Source organism: Vicugna pacos, chromosome 18 (assembly GCF_048564905.1).
Source record: "Vicugna pacos chromosome 18, VicPac4, whole genome shotgun sequence".
Lineage (NCBI taxonomy): Eukaryota > Metazoa > Chordata > Mammalia > Artiodactyla > Camelidae > Vicugna > Vicugna pacos.
Genome location: NC_133004.1, coordinates 25967531 through 25982661, shown reverse-complemented (window position 1 = coordinate 25982661; position 15131 = coordinate 25967531). Strand labels below are relative to the sequence as shown.

At 42.7% G+C, this 15131-nt stretch overlaps 1 protein-coding gene across 1 annotated transcript; it reads left to right on the top strand.

Moving 5' to 3' along the window:
• The first annotated feature begins 1362 nt into the window (after positions 1–1362).
• RPS15A (ribosomal protein S15a) lies at positions 1363–7576 on the top strand. Its single transcript, XM_006212093.4, has 5 exons — positions 1363–1506; positions 2554–2691; positions 3149–3228; positions 6076–6161; positions 7444–7576. Exons 2-5 carry the CDS (start codon positions 2559–2561, stop codon positions 7535–7537), a joined length of 393 nt encoding a protein of 130 aa, XP_006212155.1. The 5' UTR covers positions 1363–1506; positions 2554–2558; the 3' UTR covers positions 7538–7576.
• The last annotated feature ends 7555 nt before the right edge of the window (positions 7577–15131 follow it).

Below are 15131 nucleotides of genomic sequence, written 5' to 3'. Positions count from 1 at the left end.
TGGGCTGAGACATATGCTAATAACACGTTGATTGAGCACACACCCCTGCCAGGTTTTGTATGAGTCTCTTTTATTTGGATTATTTCATTTATTCTCCCAGCAACTCCAAGTGATTGGTAGTATCATCCCCATTTTACAGATGGGAAACTGATTTGCCCATTTACTTATTCATCAATAGGTATCAAGGGCCTACCATGTACCAGAAAACTTATCTAGCAGCTGTGGGTATAGTGGTGAACAAAACCTGCTTGCTTAATGGAGACAGACAATAAATACACTTCCAATATGGGGGTGGGGGGAACAGGGAGGAGGTGTGTGAGTGTGTGTGACTGAATATAGAGCTGAGGGAAGTAGGGGCAGGGAACAACCTCCCGGCAAACTGGGGGAGGAATGTTCAAGTTAAAGGGAAAAGCAAATGCAAAGGCCCTGAGGCGGAATATGCTTGAAATATTTTAAGAAAAGCAAGCCAGGGGAGAAAGGTGCGGGATGAGGGCTGCTGTTCCCATGCAAGGAGGTAGGTGTGCAGGTCAGGGAGGATCTTGTAAGCTTTTGTAAGGAATTTGGACTTTACTGAGGATAATAGACACTGTTGGAGAGTCATAGACTGCCTTAAGTTTTAAAAAGATTATTCTGGCGGCCATGTGGGAAAAAAGGGGAAGAGTAAGAAGGGAGGGTAATGGTGAAAACAGCGAGGAATGACGTCTATGGCAGAAGTTTCAGATATTAGGCAACTAGCCTGAGGTCACTCAGCTCCACAGAGGGCGAAGCCAGAATTCACTCCCACCCAGGGCTTCAAGCAGTATCTACTGGGTATTTACTCTGCCAGACATTTTGCGAGCCCTTTGCCTCCATTATCTCGCAATAACCTTTAAGAGGCTGAGCGTTTATTTCGAAACAGTGTGGCTTTCTTGCGAACTGTGTATCTCAGAACTCGAAAGAAAAGTCTGGACCTCTAGTAAATAATTTCGAATATTTAAGAAGAGTCAGAAAGGAAGCACTGATTACAAAAAATATTTTTGACTGCTTTAAAAAAGTAATCTATACATATGTTTCAGAAGATAAAACGAAATAGTTTTGGGTGAAAAGCAAGTATTTCATCCCAGTTCCTAACGCCCTCCCAAGCGGCAATTACCGATTTCTGTGGGCCTTCCAAAAATACTGTAAATACGCATATATCAACATTTATTCTAAATGGTGAACAGTTATTGCAATAAAAATTAGCAAATATCTAGACCCCTGTCAGCTTTTTATTTCTACGGATTAGGTGCTAGAAGGTTATCGAACCTATGGCTAATGCCGCACCTCTACTCACCTGGGTTATGTTCGATTCCGTCGACTCTCTACTATCCACCCCTGAGGAGGCTCCGCCCCTTTGCACACCTCCTTCCACTAGGCAATCTTTTTTTGTTTTTGGCGGTCCTTTGAAAGTCTCGCGATAGTCTGACCGCTTCCCATAATTCCGTGCGCTCGCCCCTCCCGTCCTCTTTCCGCCATCTTTCCGTGCCGGTGAGTACCTTTCTCTGAGCTGTCCAACATCATCCGTCGATTATCGGTGCCATCCTGCCACCTGAGGTTTGGCTTCGGTGCTCTGCGAGGATGCCGGAGGCCTCCTGGGCCGGGGATGCTGGCCTTGTGGGGGTTTGGGCAGGCGGAGGGGAGAGACATGCCCGGCTATCCCATGCTCTGCGCTCTGGGGAGCTCGGACTTTGGGGTGCAGGCCGCAGCCCTGGCGGGACCTGGAGCTTTCGGCCGTCCGGAGGGGCCGTAGCCCGGAGTTGATTGACTGCCCCAGGACCTCTCCTTAGTGGCTGAGGTAGCTCCTTGGCTCCGAGAAGCTTCGGGGACCGTGGCGCTGGCTGGGACTTGCAGCTTCCCATTACTGCGACCGCGCTGGGAGCTTGGGAGACTAACGACCCTTAGGGAAAACTGCTTCCTGCCTGGGGTGGCGGTTTGCTGGGAACTAACCTCGTCCGGGCTCCAGGGTTTTCCCTCAGACAGTTTGTTGAGCTTGAGGAAGTAGGTTGAATCCCTACTGTTTGCATTTGAGACGTGCTTTGGTCTCTGTGTTTAGCTTTCAAAACTTTATTAAGCGAAGTTCGTGCTCATTGGGATGGAGTCCAGTCGGTGCGTTTAGGACGTTCCTATCTGCCACTGTGGTACGTTTGCTGTTGGATATAGTTTTGGATGGCACAAGGACGGACGTTTTAGTTTCAACAGTAATAGGTGAAAGTTAAGCAGTATCTTTTGCATATTAGGACAAGGCCGATATCTGGCTAGTTGGTTTAAAGGACAATGTTAATGGTACAGACGCTGCTGGATTCCTGTAGTTTGGGAAACATTGTTCGTCATTATCAGGTCCCGTTCTGAATAACTTGACTACCTTAGCTGATATTCTTGGTAGTTGACATGTTCCTCTGGGGAACCAGCCTGCTTAAAGATAGGGAAATTTCGTCATGACAGAGGCAGAAAGAAAAGGATGTATTCGCAGTGGAATAGTCGGGTGTCTGTTGATGGCAATGTCGCTAAAATTCCTATTGTGTCTTCCCTGAACAGCCATAATGGTGCGCATGAACGTTCTGGCTGATGCTCTCAAGAGCATCAACAATGCCGAAAAGAGAGGCAAACGCCAGGTTCTTATTAGGCCGTGCTCCAAAGTCATTGTCCGGTTTCTAACTGTGATGATGAAGCATGGTAAGTGTGTTGCTGGGTTTTATGTTTTGATGTGAACATACTAGGGTGTGGGTCCTGTAGAAATTAAATGTTCGGGGAGAGGACTGGGAAGATAGGGGAGCAAGGTATCCTTCAGTTGACTTGAGCTGTGGACAGGATAGTCTGGATAAATCATGCTGTTCAAGAAACTCTGAGTAGATCAGGACTGTGGAGGTTTGTGACGGTTGCCCTGCTAGGTGTTTGGCAGCTAAAATGGTCCTTCTCTAATATTGCAGCTGCAACATGTCACTGAAAGGGCCCCTGGGCTCTTCTAAGAGCTTGAGATGGAAAGGAGGATTGTTGCACGTCTTGGGCACGAGGTAGCCTTTGGGAGTGGGAAGCTATGAAGGGGCAAGGAGGAAAGAATCCCCTTTTTGGAATTGTTTTGGGTGTTGTCCCCTGAACCTTAAAAATTATAACAGTCAGTTATATTCTGTAGGTTACATTGGCGAATTTGAAATCATCGATGATCACAGAGCTGGGAAAATTGTTGTGAACCTCACAGGCAGGCTAAATAAGGTAAGAATTGATTATTTCCCACATTTGAGAACCTTAAAAATAATCTAACGTGGTGTCGTAATTGCTGTTGTAAAACCAAATAGCAGTGTTGTGCTTGTTTTTTATCTAGTTAGGTTAAAAAATTAGAAATTGATTAGAATCATTAATCTTTGTATCACGTTTACTTCATTTGTTCTCCAGGTAGAATTGTGAGTTGGTCTAGTGTTTGTGGAATAGGCTGTCTGAAGGGAGGGAGACCTGGGAGGGTGGGGGTGAAGCAACAACTGGTGGTACTGGTGTTTTGAATCTTTAGTGGTATAAACTGTCCACCTCAGTGGCTTAAACCTGGGTGGCTCAAAGCCACTAATCCTGTCAGTGTATTGGGTGTTCTGAGCCAAATACGGGATTTTCTAACAATATAATACTTACGGTTTTGCTGTCATAGGTTGATTGTTTGCCTTTGAGGTTTGTTCTCCCTTTCAGTTTGAATTGTAAGGATAACCTAGTTTGATTCTTTTCACTGTGGTTTAACTCCACGTATTTGGGGGGCAGGTGTTTGTCTACTAGCAGATTAGGGTCTCTGAACTGCTACTTTGCTTTGAGTTCAGGTTTGTAGCTTTCACATTAGCAGGGAGTCTGAGATCCTGCTGACCAACTGAGTGGGGAAAGGTGGCCCAGAAAGTGAGTGGTTAGTGGTGGGGACAGATTGATTGGTGACGTTATTTCCTGGTCCAACAATTTCTGCTTTACAAAGTTGCTTCCCTAGATAGTGAACTTGCTTCATGCACGGTTAACTTCTTAGTGTCAGGTGAAAACTACTGGATGTGAAGCCTTTGTGGAGAGATTTGAAGAATTTTCAAAGGTAATTTTGGATCTGTGTCTTGTTCTGTTGTGTTGTAGCCATTAGATCCCAATCCCAGAGAAGGATGTGGATTTACTATTCTTCCCTGACCCTCACAGTGTGTTTTTGAGGTAGAAGAGAATGTGTCGTTTTTTTTCTTTTCTCTATTTTTAGGAGTTAAGCTGAGATCTGAGTCCTGCTCAAGGTCTCTGAGCTAGTTAGCCTGGGAAAGAGCTGCTTCCAGTGTATAGTTTATAGTACATCTGAAAGATTGGGTTGATGTTAAAAAGCAAAAAACTCGATTGCAGAAGTGCTGTTTCAAATTCCTCTTGAACATTCACTATACATAATAGCTTGAGAAATAAGTTTGAAAAGAGCATTTCTCAAATGGAACTCATCTGTGGCATCCTTATTCTAGGGTATAATAGTTTGAAAAATTCTGGCTTACTGGTAGTTGGAATCCAGGCCTTGCCACTTATTTAGCTGACTTTAGCAAAACAAACTTAGTTTGGGGTTTCTCTGAATTTCAGTTTTCTTCCTATATAAGAAGAAATTTGCCCACTCATGCAACAGATGAATGTACCTTCCTGAAAATGTAATGAGGCTGGAAAGTAGGTAGGGTTTAAACACTGTAGATGAAGAAAATTCTGGCCTTAATCATATCCTCTTAAGATTGCGAGAGGGAATTCTGGAATTCTGCTAGAGGGATTTTTGCTGCTGGAATAAATAAAAGCCTGGGAGTGGTGATGTGGTGACCTCAGAAAGGCCTTTCACTTAGCTTCCTTGGGTTTTCCTTATTCCTGTCCCTGTATTCTTTCCATCCAGTGTGGGATTGCCCTTGGCACCTGTAGCTGATAGTATAGTATTACAAAAAGAACCTGAGTGGGCTTCCTGCCAGAGGGCAGTTGGGCCTGATAGGTCATTTTCAGTTTCTGTGGGTTCGTATCTGTTCGGTGATGCGTAACTGCTCCAAAGACTTAAGTGAGTCCTAACTTCATAGTTTCTTTACTGTCTTGGGATCTTCTTAATGATACACAAAACTGCCTGTCTGCTTTTTTAGCTGATTGAAGTATACACTTCAGTGGTACTAATCCTGAGTGCTCACATGATCATTTGCTGTGTGTAGATAGTGGGAGACCTGCTTTGATATTTTTAAGTATGCTGGTGATTTGTAGAGTAGTGATGTGAGCAGCTGGTGGCGGGGGATCATGTTTAGCTCAGATTAAGGCACCTTTGGATCCCCTCATCTTCCCAGTTGATCTAGTCATAGACCTTGTGAACCCATGGGTAGTCTCATGTAGCCTGTTAGAGGATGTTTGAACACTTCCTGTGTTTAATGGCTTAGATATGATTGATTACAGTGCTTTGGCTCTTAGAGAACTCTCACTTTGGAGGATAGTTGTTGCTGTTTTCCCAGTAGCAAGCAGATGGGATAACAAAATCCTTACTGCTTTCTGCTTTCCTATCCATTTTGCCAGGAAATGTTAGTTTGAGAAGATGTGGTGTTGTGGGATAGTATGCTCCAGAAATGGTTACTGGTCCTTCATCGGTGTGGAGCAGCAGTTCTTAGTTTTTAGTTTAGTGCTTGTGGAGCTTGTTTAGGAATTCTAATGTTATGCGTTTTAACTTACAAGAGGAGGATTTGGGTTCTCACGATAATTTCAACCTTAAGTTAAAAAGTTTGACTACAGTTTTATCTGTCTTAAGACTTGGTTTCTTAGCTCTTTAAAATTTGGTCATTTGTCTCCAGGCTGTAGGAATGCACACTGGTGACCTGACACTCATGAGATGCCTTGTGTTTTACCTCTTTTTTGACTTTTCCAGTGGTTTGGTTTTTCTTCTAAGCTGGTGTAGCCTTAATTCAGTATTTTTTTTCTGATAGCATTTATATCAAAGATGGCACGGCATAGTTACCTATTAAATGTTCGGTTGGTTTATATGACTTCCGTTATAAATACTTTTTAGTGTTACTCAGTTTTTCTGTTATTGGTGAAATGTGAAAAGCATTTTCTGTTTTGTTTTTACAGTGTGGAGTGATCAGCCCCAGATTTGATGTGCAACTCAAAGATCTAGAAAAATGGCAGAATAACCTGCTCCCGTCCCGTCAGTTTGGGTGAGTTGATTTTCCTTTTGTAAAAGAAGTTAATGCTAAGGATTGCTGTGATGTAATTTGGCTTGAGTGGAGTTATTTTTTAGTTACAGCAGTAATTGTCTCCATTCCAACCAGCTTGACCTCAGGATTAGCTCCTGTGTTGCCACATTTCATGTGTTAGGTCCAGGTTCTGGGCGGCATGTGAAAGCTGAGGCTGACAAATTTGTGTGCCTTTCAATGTCTGCTGTTTCAGCTCAGTGCATATAGTTCATACATGTTTGCTGTGAATCCCCTTGTATGGCCAGAATTACTTCTGAACCCTAGATCTTTTGAGGAAACTCAGTTTGAAAATACTCATCTTTGATAAGAGACTGAGTTCAAATCTTTGTTTTTCTTTTAAGGCTATGAGGCCTTGGGCAAGTCAGCCTTGATTTCTTCATCTTAAAAGTGACTCTTAAAAGATATCACCTGATTTAGTTCTGGTAAAGCACTTTAGGATCTGATGCAGTGTTTATCTATCTGTTGTTGATAACTTAGCCCCCAGTCATATATTTGGCAATGTTGGAATTTGCTGTCGCTTCATGGTTAGTCTATATGAACAGTGATTTCTGATTGTATTTATGATACTAGTTTTAATGCCTCACAGTTAGCATACCATCTTACATGCCTTATTTTGATCCCCATGGTAATTTATGGGGTAGCTGGGCCAGGTGGGACTCCTTTGTCCAATTAGCTGTGTGTACAATAGTTTGTGATCATGTGTACATTAAGTGGCAGAAATAGTTCAGTCAGGTTTGTATCAGTACTTCCTTAAGAGTAGAGTGACGTTTTGAAGCTAAAGGAGTTCGTTCTTTTTGTTTTTACTTTTTTTATTGAGTTAGTCAGTTTACAGTGTTGTGTCAGTTTCTACTGTAGAGCACAGTTCTTCAGTTATACGTGAACATATATATTCATTGTCACCTTCTTTTTCGCTGTGAGCTACTGTAAGATCTTGTATATATTTCCCTGTGCTATACAGTATAATCTCATCTATTCTACATATGCCTATGGTTTGTTCTTTGTCTTTGACTAGACTGAATAGCATTGTTTCTTGCTGTCAGCTGAGGGCAGGGCTGTATGAGCACGTGTAGCTGAAGCCTCTGTTTGCGTCTAGGAGCCAGCCCGCAGGCGGCAGCAGTCTGTCCATTATGGGAAGGCATCTTAAGCACTGATGAATGTTGGTGGTTTTTTGTATTAAAAAGCAGCTCTGTGTTGAACTATGTTTAGGAAAACTCACCAACATTTTTTTTTTAACTTTCCATAGTTTCATTGTACTGACAACGTCAGCCGGCATCATGGACCATGAAGAAGCAAGGCGAAAACACACAGGGGGGAAGATCCTTGGATTCTTTTTCTAGGGGTGTAATACATACGAGCAAATAAAATGCCTCAGTGGACTCTGGTGCTTCCCTCAGTCGTTTTGAACTTTGTACAGCAGAGTAGCAGGAGCGTCTGCGGCAGTGTACAGCCTTTGTGTTAATTGGTGAATGCTTTTTCCCTGAAGTAAACAAGAAAGTTGATTTGGGATAACTTACCCCATCACTCTCCTGGCTCACCAGAGGAGGGTGTGTCTGACACCGGATGGTTGACTGGCTTGAGGTCCAGGTGGTGAAGCTGTCCCTTTCTGGAGTCTTATTTAACCCTGGAAGGAATTGTGCCTTTCCTGTTTTTAGCTTGAAAGAGTACACATTTCATGCCCTAAATAAATGATATGGCTGCAATTAACTATGTAAATGCTTATAAGGAAAGGGAGCAGATAACGAGAGCCCACAGTTCACTCAGACTTCTCTTGAAGTAAATTTAGATGGCGTATCAGTGACTTTAGCAATATGTGTTTATAAAATGTCATTTTAAAAGAATGAGACATCTTTTAAAAACTAGTTTTACTATGAACCTGTCACCAGGTGTATTCTGGAATTGGGGAGAATTTGTGTACTGGACCACTTCACCTGGGAGATGCCCAGCGTAACCACCAAAGTGGGCAGGCTGGCTTCTGTGAAGCAGACCGGGGCTGCACTACCCCTTTCTAAGAGCAGTGCTGTAACAAGAGCTACATGTGTAGTTAAGCCTTCTAGTAGCAACAGGAAGACAAGTAAAAAGAAATGGGATTGATTTTTAAGTAACATTTTGTGTTCAGAAGGTTAAAAATTTTACATGTAATTGATACGAAAAGCGATTGGGATTTTTACTCTTTGTAATGTCTTTGAAACGAACACTATAGTTATTTACACCTAAATCACATCTTATTATGACTAGCCTCCTTGTGGCTGGTGTTCCCCATTGGATAGCACAGGCTGGACTCTTGGTAGGTCTGAGAGTCTGGCTAAGGAGAAGGGAGTCTTGAAAGAGGGCCTGGATGTGTTAATGGTGTTCCTAGCCACCTGTATTTGCCTGGCATGGGAGTGGGATGAATGTGGCAGAAAATAGCCTTACAAAAAAACCCAGCAGCTATTTTTCTTCAATTATTTTCTGGTCATGTGGGCCAAAGTATAAAAGGCTACCAGATTGCAGGCCTTATTACAAGTTAAGATGTTAGGTACTATAGACCTGTTTGATGTATAGGTTTGATTTCTTTTTTTTCCAGAAAAGGGTAAGTTTCACTGTTTTCTCTTGGGATTGTCCTGATACTTTTCCTAAAGGGCTGTTTTCTGACTTGTGGGCTGAGCAGTTCAGTGAGCACTCGCTCGGGTATCTCAGCCTGGGTGGGGATGCCGACTCATTGCTGACCTGGCATAAGCTGAAGTCTGGCAAGTGACAGCTCCTTTGAACCCCCCCTTTCTGTAAAAAGGGAGAAATTAACCTCATGGGGTTGCTGACAGTGCCTGGAGTATGGTTAGTATTCAGTAACTTAGTAACTTTCTGAAGGGAGGGCCTAGGTGAGGCCAGTAATGGCCACATGTGGTGGTCCCACTTGCTCAAATGTAAGAAGAAAGCAAGTTGAGAGGCACGTCTGGGTTTGGAGCCTCTCATGCTGGAAGGCCATGAGTAATGAACATGGGTTTGGAGGGTTCAACAGACCAAAACAGAGGTCTGCTTTTCTGCTTAATAGCCTTGATCTCCTCATCTCTATTGTAGACAGTGGAAAACCTACCTCAGAGTTGAGGTAAAGATGAGATGATGTAAAATGTAGTTATTAAGCACTTGACAGGCATATTAATGTAGTATTTGTCAGGCACAGAGGTGAACTGAGTACGGAAGGTTCTTCAAGACCTGATAGTTGATTATTTCTCTTTAAATTTTTTATTTTCAGATTTATACATATCTTAAAAATTGTTGTTTTATAGTGTTGTGTTAATTTTTGGAGTACAGCAAAATTTGACTACGTACTAGGACTACATACTAGGACACAGCAAATTTAAGAGAGTAGAAGTGATTTCTCTTAATGCCAAGATTGTAAGCTCTAGGCGGACAGGGGCTGTGTTGGTTTTGTTCACTGTTGTATTCCTGGTCCCGAGCCCAATATCTGGCATGTAGGGAATGGTTCCATAAGCACCTCTGATTGAATCATCTTACTGGGCATTGACTTAAAATACTGAAGTAAGGACAAGAAAATGCCCCATTTGCCATCACCATTTAGTGGGGAATCCTGTGTCCTTTGACATCAGGAGTGAATATTGGTGAGGAAACAGCCTTAGTCCATGTTTCTGAGACCCCAGTAAATCAGTTGTGACCTGACCTGGGGCTGGTTGGCTGAGGCTAGACCCTTGGGTTTGAGTCTGGAGACAGTCTTGCTGGCAGGATGACTTGGCTCCGAAGCCAGTTATACTTCCCTGTGGTGTGAATCCAGCCTTCCCTCGTGTGCTACTGCTGCCAACAGGCAGAGAGACCTGGGGCTTGGTGTAGAACAGTGTCTAGATTTCCGGGTACACCAGATGCACTGAGTCATAGTGTTCAAAGGGGCCCAGCACCTACCCAGACCCTGGTTTCTTAGCCTAGACTAGATGGCTGTCAGGGAGGTGATGAACTTTCTGAAAAAAAAAATTTGATAACCTGTGTATTTTTCTAGAAAGATGTTGCATAGAGCACAGAGGCTTTGATCAGAGGTTGAAAGAAACTTGTAGTTTGATAGGTCATAAAGAACACTGCCAAGGATGTCCTCCACATCTTAGCAGTAAGTCCATGGTCGTATCAGTGTGTGCTGTGTCCTCATTTAGAGGCTGTTTTGCCTCGCCTCCAGGTAACAGGTAGAAGAGCACTCATTTTTGTGGGTGAGCCAGAGTTACCGTCTTGGTCAGGTGAACATCAGAGGAGACTTTTTTTCTTTATCCCAAGCTAGGAAGTTTGCCTTCCGCTCCTGATCCAACAGAAGACGAGTTCTAGGAGAAGCGGAATCTGATTCTCATGTGGCTTTCCAGTCTAATGCACTGCCTCCCAGGACGTACCTGCCAGGACCAGTTGTCTCATCTGTGATATATATATAAGGATGATGCTAAATCCTAGATCAGCCCTGAGTCTGTCTTTATAGCTTACCCTACCTGGAATCCCTTTGCCTCTCCCCTAGCTTAAATGTCACTTTTATACTAAACCTTCCTCCAAAAGGAACATGTATTATTATACTTAATCTTTTCTCTCCTGAAAATACGAAAGCCTTAAGACTAATAATAGTTTTTAGTGTTTGTTGAGTCTTTACTACAATGTGCCAGGCTTGGAACCAAGAGCCTACATGTATGTATATCATCTCATTTTATCCTAACTCTTAATTCTGCATCATGGCTACTATTATTGGCTTCAGTTTTCAGGTGGAAAAAGTGAAACCCAGAGCTGTGATGCCATTTATTCAAGATACTAGGACGTGGCAAGGTCAGGATTTAAATACTTCCCCCCAGTCTCCCTGTGTTGAGACATTTATGTTCTGTCGCACATTCTCCTTGTCTTCGGCGTAACTAGTATTTATCAGATGATTACTATATCCGGGCACTTGGGGTACAAGGGTGCACAGACACCTAGTCCAGGCCCCACAGTAGGAATCCTGTTACTCATCTCCATCCCCAGCATCTAGCCTATCCAAGACAGTGTCAGCATGTTTAAAAAAGTCATCTCTGACCCTCATGGCCACGGGAGAGAGTATGGTTTTTAAAGTGTAATCATTCAGCACCTGTGTTACAGTGTTGTGTCCACGGAATCCCATGGTCCCCCAAATCAGTCTCAGGTTGCATGGGAGTAGAGTGGGACACGGGCAGGCTTCAGTTCAAGGTAACTGTCTTGGCACCCAGGTCCCCATTTTTATGTTTTAAGAGATCTAATGGCCAATGGAAGTGCTGAAGACCACACAGAAGATAAGCCAAGGGAGGCAGTAAAGAGAGATAAATGGTTAATAGAATGGACTGTAGAGTCAGATGCTGCCCTCGCTAGTCACACACATGCTGTGTGATCTTGGGCCAGTTGCCTTGCCTTTCTGCGCATCAGTTTCCTCATCTTTAATGTGGGGATAATGGTAAACTTCCTGTGGTGAGTGTGAAGATTCAGTATAACGCTTGTAAAGTTCTAGGGTGGTAATTAGAGCTGTTGGCAAACTATCCAGGTTCTCCACTTGACAGGCATATGTACTTTCCAATGTGGTTAATTCTGGCCAGTGAATGAACTGTGAGTGGAACTTCCAGGATGAAACATTTAGTGGTTGGTGAGAGACCTCCAGTGTGCCCCATTTCTTTCTGCCACGGAATGGGCGCTGGGCTCCATTAGGCCTGGCTTGGGAGTGTGGGTGACAGTGCAGAGATCCAGCCATCCAGCAATGAGAGTGTAGGAAGAGCAAGAAATCCCCCGTGGTTCAGATTTGTTACTGACCTACTGAGACAGGTTCCTAGAGCAACCTCTGAAACTTAGTCAAGGCTCATCAAATTACACAGAGGAAATGGATGGGCTATAGAAGAAAAGGGATTATTTTTCTTTGAGTGGATGTCAGGAGACTATAGTGCCCTCTGTTCTCAACGTAGCTTTTCCGTTACCTACCGCAACTCCCTCCGTGCGTGCACGTGGCTCTTAACTACCCCTACCCCCCAGCCCTCTGCCACAGATGATCCCTAGGTGGGGCACCTGCCTCCAGCCGGGTTGAAGAAACCTTAGGATATTTCGAACCTGGGAGATGTGAGATTTGTCTCTTTAAAGTGGTGGAAATTATAATATTTAAAAACCTTGAGTGCTGCTGATTGTCATGATTTCTGCCATGTGGAAAAAGCTACTTGGTGTGATAACAGAGAAATGTCCTTGAGCAGACAGACAAGATGTGCCAGGTCCTCATGGTGTTTGAATCTGGCTTCCAGTTTTTCCTGAGATGCAGCTGCACTTCTGCCCTTCCTGTTTGTATTCTGTGAGCAAAGGATACCACTTTCTCTCTTTTCTTTTTTAAAGCACTGGTTTGAATTAAATTTAGTATATTATTTAAAGTAAATTAATAGAGCTAAAATTAAATTTACTGATTTGAGCTAAATTCTAGTCACTTGCAAGCAAACTAACATGGCCCTACTTCTAGCGCTTTCATTGATCTGGGACTTTCAAGGGATCAGTCTTGCCATCTGTCAAATGGAGGCTGGGATATTGGTTCTACCTGCTTTATTAGTCAGTGTTCTCAGTTGCAAAAAACAGAAACTGCTCTAGCTAGTTTAATTTATTGTAGGATATAAGGTAACTCAACAGAATCTCTGGAAGGGCCGGAGAATTAGTTTGGAGGCTTTCAGCCAGGAATGGTATTTCCATTATACCTCTGGCCTATTCCACTGCAGAATTTAGCTCCAGAGTTCTTTGCCCCTGCTGTTTCTGGATGCTTGCAGTTTCGCTGTCACCCTTACTAGCATCAGTTCCACACTGACTTTCTTCATGTTATCCTCTGATGCAGGGTTTCTCAACCTTGACACTATTCACATTTTGGGCAGGGTAATTCTTTGTTGTGGGTGTGTGTGGGGGGGGAGGGTGGTTGTCCTGTGTATTGTAGGATGTTAGCAGCATTCTTGGCCTCCTCGTATTTCATGCCAGTTGAGACAAGCAAAAATGTCTGTAGACAATGCTACATTCCCCTGCAGGGCAAAGTCACCCTGGGTTCAGAAGCACTGTTCTATTGGATCAAAGCTTCATACTCCTAACTGCAAGCAGACAGTGCCAGGGCAAGAGCTGAAAAAGAGGCCTGTGTGTCATACATTTAAAAGTTATAAATCAGGCTAACAACAAGATGTTTAGTAAAGTATATTCTACTCTTCTATACTGACAGCTTCATAACAACAATGAAACCCTAAACAAATTTGGTTTTATATGATGAAGTTGGCAGAATGTCAGAACTGAATTATTGCAATATTCTGAGCAAGTTGATGGGACAGCAGTATTTGGCTGAGAAATAAAGACATTCATAACTCATAAACTATTACATATTCTGTAAAATTTATTTCTCTTCACTTCATTTTCATAAAACACTAAATATGTTGTTATAATAAAAGTTTGCATAATTTATGTTGTAAAGGCAGTAATGACCCAAGTGATGAAAAATAAAGTGTAATTCACTTCAAAATATAAAAATTTGAATATGTTTTCATAGAAAGTATAAATGAAAGTAAATATAAAAATTTTAAAAATTTAAAGCTTGAAAGCCTCAATGAAGTTGCTTTTCTAAAGTATTCAAAAATATTAAAATTACAGGGAAAAATACAAATTATGTAAGTACTGAATATCAAAGTTTTAAATCAAAGTTGTTAAAAGCTGAAAATTTTTAACATTTTGAGAACAACTTAATTAACAGTTTTATTATGTAGTATTTCTGTTACATAATGTTTTGCAATTCTCATATTCAGTGTCAGTCTAGTTGCTAATATAAATAATTGCTGTCACTTTCACATCTTGTGTGAAGAAGATAGAAACTTCTATCCAAATAGAAATCCTGGATCTCATATATACAAATGCGAGAGTGATATGAACTACTTAAATCACTAAATGTTCCTCAGAAACAACGAGCAGGAACATGAAGAGAAACAGAAAGATGGATTCTTAGTGCTGCTGGAAAGTGATGCTTGTTATGCTAGAATCTATTTCACACATGCTACTTGAGGATAGGAGTTAATTAAGAAGTTAATTAATTTGTCCTCTCACTTAAGTGTTTTCAGTGCTTAAATGCTTCCCATACTCTGAAGCAGTGTCAGTCAGCAACACTGCAGAAGCCACGACCCACAAACCTTTGTGACATTCAGATACAGTTGCCTTTTGTTTAGAGATTTCAGGCTAAGAGATGCGGAGAGCATTATTGGGCCTGAACAGTATTACGAAATGGGATGTTTAGGATTACAGTTCATGCTGAGCCAGTGCTAAGCATACGATCCTGAGTGACCCTTGTACACCCTTAATACATTTATTCTTAGATGGATTTCTGAGATATGGGGCCAGTCTTGCTAGGATCTAAGTCCACTGCTGGCTGCGAGGAAGATGGGGAAAACAAGTCCTGGGCTTCCATCCTGGGGACTCTTTAGACTCACAATGTAGGAATTTCCCCAGAGAAAGAGTGCTCAGAAGGTGCTGGGCAACCAAAAATGGTGGAATAGGAAACCCAGGGCTTTATCTCTCCCCTCAAACAACTAACAAGCTGGCGAAAACTGTCAGAACCAGCTTTTGAAGAACTCTGAAATCTAGTTAAAAATTTACAACCACTAAGGGAAAACTTGGTGAAGAGAGAAACTGCTGCTTTATGGTAGGAGGGTGCAGTGGCATTTTTAAATTGCCCACCCATCATCCCCCACACTCCATGACCATGAGGGTGGTGGCCCAGACTTCTCGTGCTGGTGGCTAGTGCCAGAAGAAGAACTTGTTCTGAAAGAAGTGTGGTAGGTGTCAGCCTGCCTGGTGGCTCCTTCAGGACAGATGGAAAGGCTTCCTGTTTCTTCACTCAGGGCATTCCCAGGGCTGGGGTGACTTCCCAGGTGGCTTTTGCTGAAATTGTTTAAAGGCACAGGTACTGGTCTAAGCAGTCTGGGGCAAGGG